General features: G+C 39.5%; 1 protein-coding gene across 1 annotated transcript; it reads left to right on the top strand.

Moving 5' to 3' along the window:
- Nucleotides 1-3,116: 3,116 nt before the first annotated feature.
- lpar6a (lysophosphatidic acid receptor 6a) lies at nucleotides 3,117-5,587 on the top strand. The gene has a single exon (XM_085380681.1). The coding sequence runs from the start codon at nucleotides 3,927-3,929 to the stop codon at nucleotides 4,980-4,982; it is 1,056 nt and encodes a 351-aa protein (XP_085236807.1). The 5' UTR covers nucleotides 3,117-3,926; the 3' UTR covers nucleotides 4,983-5,587.
- Nucleotides 5,588-7,417: the final 1,830 nt, after the last annotated feature.

The following is a 7,417-nucleotide window of genomic DNA, read 5'->3' as shown; positions in this document are numbered from 1 at the left end:
TTCAGCATGTAGCGGTTAATGAAGAGCTGTAGGTTGGTTGATAAACAATCAAGCCTCAAACGCTTTTATATGCAAGTTGTTCACTGTCACTTCATATTCTGCTGCATATTGCATATGTATAAAGCTTGACGGTTTGAGATTATAAATTTAGCACTAGAAAGACTGCTAACTTAAAAAAAAAGACATGGGTTACAATGACTTTATTTTTTCAGTACAGTACAGGCCACTAAGTTTCAGTGAGGGCAGGGGTTGGTGGGTGGGAAGTACTTGTTTTACAAAGTAGACGAAAGCTTTAGCTGATAAGGCTGCGTGGGGGAGCATGCTGCCCTTCATTCTGCCACAGACCTACTGCAAACTGTGTATTCTAATATCAAAGCTGGCATGGTTCAGCATACGTAGGAAGAAAAAAATTTCCCAAAAAGATGACGATTATGATAATGAAGTTGTAATTACCATATATTTCACTTACATCATGCAGGCACTGGGGAAACTTCTTTCTGGGCGTGCTTTGATCATCCACTTAGCCTGATAAGACATTTGTCTTGAAAAAAAGGTTTTAAAACAGTTTCAAAAAATATGTTTTTAATGTGACAGAATGATTGTGTACTTGTTCAGGTTTGTTGTGCTGGGATGCGTCAGTGGTTTGTGTATATCCACTGCAGTTCTGCTGTGGTTTAACGTACTTGTAGATGGCATCACAGCGTTTGTAAAGTCCCTGTTTCCAGAGAGAGAGTGGAACACAATTAGATGAAAGCCGTTTCACTCTCAGACTAGCCACTCATCAGAATGCGCTCTTGCTGAGACATTAGACATTATTTTCTTTTGGATTGCTCTCTTTTCATCTTGAGGAACTCAGAAACAAAGTTTTGTGGCTTACAAAATGTGTTATTTTAGATATTTTTTAAAGACTTTGAATTAAAACGTGGCCAGGCTTTCTGATTTGGATCATTGTTTTCAATGTATTCTAAAATGATACAGCAATTTAATGATATTTAAACGTCACTGAAGTGAGCCCTAGTCTCTATCTTTTGATTCACACAGACTTTAGGCTTGTGACGTGATGTGATAGACAGTTAAAAAATAAATTCAAGTGGTATTTAATTTTTTTTTTTTTTTTTTTTACAACATGTGGTTGTCATTGCTACTCCTGACCACATTATACAACAACAACACGTGTCATAAAACTGCTTTTATTTGAAGACTTGGCCTTGGGGGTGCCAGACAATTTCCTGGCATTGTGAGAAATTTAACAGTCCAGGGATTTCAGGCGCATGTTTTTGTTTAGTGACCACATACTTGCATGTGAAGAGCTTGTTTTTATGTGCTCCATGGAACAACTTTGAGAGGGAAAGACAATAGTACAGGTTTTTCTATTTTCTCGCACATTGCATTCTAGCCTTGATCATGTTTGCTTTGTGGTAGGCTGACAAAGAGACGCACGCTGAGCCATAAAACAACCTCTTGTTGGACTATTTTTGGTAGCTCTCAAGTCTAAATTAACCATCTTTGGGTTCTGGGTCATGTTTTTGTCAGTAATATCAGGAAAATGTTATGGTAACAGTAACGAGCGAAGTAGGTTATCTTATCTTTGCCTGAGTGTTTTGAATTACAAAGAGTACATCTGGCAGAAAAACAGTTGCTTGATCTCACAGACAAGCATTTGTTTACTGGCAGGAAAACTAACCAGGTACTCAGTTTCCTATTTGACACAGTAGAAGCCAACACAAATAGACTCAAAGGGTTTATAGCATTTGCTCACCACAGGCCTGATCAAGGGGCTGAGAGCTCTTTTAACCCTTGTGTGGTGTTCGTATTTTTGTTACTCAGCCAGTGTTCATGGGTCATGTTAAATTACTCAACAGATGTTTACTTCATCCCAATTACAAGACATATGAACAGCAAACATGGTTAATTTTTTCCCTTTACCTTTGTTAGATCACATTTATGAATTAATGTGCTTCTCGTTTTTCTTTTATATAAAATGTTATAAATAAATCAGTTATAATCAAGTGGAGTGAGTGGAAAGACACAACACATTTACACGTGAAAAAATAATTAATTGTTTAATTTTTCTTTTGAAAAAAACTGAACACGGGTCTCACAGACCCGAACACCATACAAGGGTTAAGTTGCCTGAGAACAGTTCTAAACTGCACATTCCCCCGTACTAAGCTACTTCATTCACAACACATACCCCAATGTTTTTTACTGACTGCCAAGGAGAGAGTTACTGCAAAAGGATAGCCAGAATGCCCCAAGAAGAGAAGGTTGTGTCCATGGAGTGACAGGGGCAGGAGAAAAAAAACCTGCTGAACAGAAGGAGAGCTTTCTGTTCGTCCTCATTACTAATGTCCTTTTGAAAATAAAAATCGGTTCTTCAGCAGAAGCTTTAGCTGCCCACACAGGTCGTCACAAACAAGAAGAAGACAGCTGAATTTTCCCATACTTTCTGTCAGATGAGTGGAGACCCTGTGGGGTTTCAGAGAACTTCTCAGGCACTTTTGGCCTCCTGCTGTTATTAACAGCTTAACTAATGAGGGGAAAAATAATAAAATCAAGCCTTTTTAAAATGAAAAAGTATATTAGCAGTAAAGTGTTACAATAACAAAAGTAATAGCTCTTATTAAGCTAAAAAAAAAAAGTGTTTCCAACATCCCAACTCAATTTCAAAGTAGGTAGTGATGAGAGGAGGTGAAGTGCAGTATTTTTAGCTGTAGACATGTTGTAGCCTATGTTGTACAGCGTGACATATTTTATTATCCAAACATGTAACCCATTTGTAGAAAGCAAATATTTTACCTATTTTTCTTGTCTCAATAGATGAAAATTTTTATGTGCTTTTACAAAAACAAATATTCAGCAATTACAAGCTTAACATTTTACTGAAAAACGGGTCAAGAGAAAAACTTGAACCTTTTCTTTTAAATGTATTTCAGTGATCTGTGTTTCAAATTCTGTGACAGTATTTTAGAGTAACTATGAGCTCATTTTTTAAATTAAGTTTCCTCTCAATGCACTTCTGTTTATGTGGTTGACTGTAAAAGCAGACAAAGGAGTAGGAGGACCAGAGGCAGTGGGAGGAGTTACTACAGCTTCTCTCTCTTCTACCCAAACTGCAAAAAACTGCCGGGTACAAAGGAGTAGTCGAGCCTGAGTGGTGTGATGAGTGGTGAGCAAAAGACCCCGAGGCTGTATGAAGAGGAGTGAGAGAGATACTGGTTGAGCAACTAGGTTAGTAAAACAAAGAAGGGAAAGGAAAGAGAAACTGAGGGCAGACAGAAGACAAAAACACATTGAATTGTCACGCTGAGAGCTCTGCTTGGAAAGAACCATGGTCATTTGTGGTCATGACCATGTGGGAGATGGAAAGCTTATGACGACTTCACTGATTCGGAGCTGAGAAGAACAAAACCACAAGGCTGGGTTTTGACAAAGAACAAGAATCCTGCCATGAGGTCACTTCTCTAATGGACCTGAATGTGGATTTCCCATTTCTCTCTTTGTGGATTGAGCAGCTCGTGATTATTTGGGACCTTGAGAGCAAAAAGGTGGCACATTCATGTGACTGATTTATCTGAGTAAGTAAAGCTAACCCTCTAACTTGTGGGGTGCTGTCTGGCCGAGAGACAGGGCAGGGGGAGGGGAAGACACTCCAGCCTGGATCTCTGTCCTCTGGGAGGGGTCTTTTCAACTGAGGTAACCCCCGAAATAACATCCAGAAAAGGGAGGGAAACATGCAGCAATATGCACCGCCGTGTTGAACAAAAAAAAAAAAAAGTTGCTCTAATGGATTGAGCATCTCTCAGTACTGAACTGTTCTCTTCTTCATAATTCATTCATGGTCAGTTGATCGTGCTGGAAATACCTTTCCCTGAAGAGCTATTGCATAACAAACACTTCCCATCCCTGCAATCTTAAAACTGATAATGATAATGTACAACAACTCTTCAATATCCAACTCATGCATCAAGAATGATGGGTTCAAATATCCACTATACAGTACGGTCTTCAGCATTGTATTTGTTGTTGGACTTATCACCAACGTTGTGGCCATCTATATATTCTCCTGCTCTCTGAAAATGAGGAATGAGACCACAACCTACATGATAAACTTGGTATTGTCTGACCTTCTGTTTGTCTTCACCCTGCCGCTACGGGTCTTCTATTTCATCAACCAGAACTGGCCTTTTGGAGGGATTCTCTGTAAATTGTCTGTGTCACTTTTCTACACCAACATGTATGGCAGTATTCTCTTCCTCACCTGCATTAGCGTGGACAGGTTTTTGGCCATTGTGCACCCCTTTCGCTCAAGGACGCTCAGGACCAAGCGCAATGCTAAAATAGTATGTGTTGGTGTATGGGTGCTGGTGCTTTCAGGCAGTATCCCCACAGGATTCTTGTTGGATACCACCTCAAATGAAAAAGGAAATGCCACTTACTGCTTTGAGAATTTCTCATCCAAGCAGTGGAAATCATCCCTCTCTAAAGTGGTGATTTTCATAGAGACAGTAGGCTTCCTCATCCCCTTGCTACTCAACGTATTTTGCTCCATCATGGTGTTACAGACTCTGCGCCGTCCCCAAACTATCAGCCGTGGTGGGAACATGAACAAGAAAAAGATCCTGCGTATGATAATCGTGCACCTTACTATTTTCTGTTTTTGTTTCATCCCCTACAATGTAAACCTGGTTTTCTATGCTCTAGTCCGTACTAAAATTTTAGGAGGCTGTTATGAGGAGTCGGTGGTTCGAACCATCTATCCAGTAGCCCTCTGCATTGCTGTATCCAACTGCTGCTTTGATCCCATTGTTTATTACTTCACCTCAGAGACCATTCAGAATAGCTTCAAGAGGAAGTCTCAGACCACTTGTAAATATGACAGCAAGTTCTCTGAGGCTCTGCACTCAGAATCCACCACCAATCTGCAGTGTAGTCTAAGTCATCTAAAAGCTAAAGTCTTTCACGGTGAGTCTTCAGTGTGAAAATGGGGTCGCTACGTCCAGGGTAAAAGATAAAACTCATCCATCCATTAAAAAAAAAGACAGATCTGATTTTTTGTTGTTTTTTTGTTTCGTTGAGCGCTTTATCTGTTTTAGTCTCAGGGCAAATGTCCGGATCTGGTCTTCACAGCCTCTGTTTTGCAGTATTAACATATGAACTTTTTCACAACTGTGGTTTTAATGTTACTACTTTCTAATTTTCATTTCCTGTGGAGTGAAATGTAATTATGTAAAGCACAATTAAAGTCGTCTATGACGTTTAAGGGAAAGTGATCACTGAACAGCAGGACAGTTATGAAACTGACTGCTTCATATGCTTGTGCGTTTGTACATTTCCGTGGTAAGTTGTGGTGCTAACTTTAGACTGTTATCTATTTAATTAACATAAAGGTATATCAAGCTATAAATGTGCAGGGCTTTTTTTTTCTTTAAATGTACAGATAGATCACATAAGCGCCCTGTTGTGTTTGGCTGGTATTTCATGTTTGGACTCGATGTCTTTAATGACCTTAAATGCACTGACTGAGTTCCTCATGCTGCACTCATGCCACAGCAATGAATAAAAGTTATGTAATACCTAAAACAAATGATTGCATCTGAAACTTTTTGTCATTTGAATCAACAACATGCTCTTAATGCTAAAATTTCTGTGGTTTGTATTGTTAAACGTGGCAGCTCCGGAATATACAAATATGTTACTGGCACATTACACGCTTATTTGCATTTAACTGTCGTGACATCGGACTTCCAGTTCCAGTTCCAGTGGTGACTAAAAAGTTAAAAACTGTTGTAGCATCCTGCACCAAGCAAAACAGAGCAAAACCTCTTGTTGCTAAAAATGTTTCGAGGATTAGTCTTGCACGCAAAGAGGTTGTACAATTGTGGAAGCAGAAAGTCTTTTGGAGATCGGTAAAAAGAAGAAGTGTTTTTGTTGCTAACTGACAAAAACATACTCTTAAAATTTGTCACCAAACAACTTGTAAAAGAAATACAAGGAAATGTTGTATTCAGAAGCATTAAGAACATCAAAGCTTGTGTGTGCCAAAATGATCAATGTTTAAACACTGTAAGAGGATCAACAGGGGTTCAACGAATGCCATTTAGGCTTTTTTAAAGTTAAATAGAGATTACATTTTATCATCTTGGAACATTTTATTTTCCTCATCTACAAGGGCACAAAGTGACTATAATACAACCCAGAGGTCTGCCACAGAATCGTGCAATTTGTACAGTGAATCAGGATGTCTTTGTTCAACATGAGATTACATTTCTACCAGCCAGGCAGCATAACAAATAATCGCTCACACATTTGTGTAAATACAAAGCCTGTGAAATATTTTTCACACATGCTCAGTCTTGCTGTGAGCAACTGCACCGATGATAAGACATGAGCGAGGAGCACGCACAGCATGTGAGAACAGCCAGCACACAGCCCCCTAACTTTATTGACATAGCCTGAATTCGAAGGTCAGTCGACTGCACTTTATTTATACGCCCCATACCCCATCTCCGCTTTTGAGGCCATGTGACTGAGTCAAGGCCAGGATTAAAAACCTGGGATGTTATGAAGACAAACAAGTATCTACGCAGAAGGCCGTCATCATGAACACATGACCACATGCTTACTGAGCAACATTGTAACAGTCAAAAAACCACAACGGCACGTTATGGATCTGTCACTGTGCATGACTGTATAAGGTTGTGTAATTAGCTAATGCACTCTAACCATCAGGTTTTCACAGCACTTGATAGACGAAGCAAAGGTCAGCACAGATAGAACAGTGATGTAGGAAGCCATACAGGAAGTAACATATTTAAACCTGATTTAAACGTCTCATATTTTTATAAGCATACATTTTGCACATTGCTTCACACCTTTGTCTTTCTGTATCAGTGACTGGTGCAACTTGCCATTTTATTGAAAATTTCTAAGCATGCTGCTTAATCTCATGGGTTGTGTATAAGAAAAAAAGTCAAACGCCGGTGCAAAGTCACTGTGTCAGGGATTAAACCCCTCACATGATCCCAGCAGGATCCTCTCCACAGCAGTTATCTAATCAGCTTGACCTCTCCTTCCCAGCAGGCTGCAGGATGAGAAAACACAGACACGGCACTGCTTGTCAACACAAACTGTTCAGGATTGCTCTGGTAATTTTGCATGGGAGCATTCATCAAAGCATACTGCAGTGTGACCTGTGAGTTTCTTATGCCATTGATGCAAAGATAATGCATCAATAGCAGTACCACTGAGTCTTAGACTGTAACGTGCAAAGAAAGTTTGACAAGTTTTCACATTTACCATAAAGTAGAGATACCATAATGTAAACAAGTAATTTAGGACTAGTGGTATCGTCCAAGGTCATACAAAACAGCAACAATGTTTGGGCTGTTGTACTGCCTGTCATTACAGTTAATGT

The sequence above is a fragment of the Rhamphochromis longiceps genome, linkage group LG14, assembly GCF_057381845.1.
Source record: "Rhamphochromis longiceps isolate RC_006_pf linkage group LG14, R_longiceps_female_GT1.1, whole genome shotgun sequence".
Taxonomy (NCBI): domain Eukaryota; kingdom Metazoa; phylum Chordata; class Actinopteri; order Cichliformes; family Cichlidae; genus Rhamphochromis; species Rhamphochromis longiceps.
This window is presented reverse-complemented; position numbering and strand designations above follow the sequence as displayed.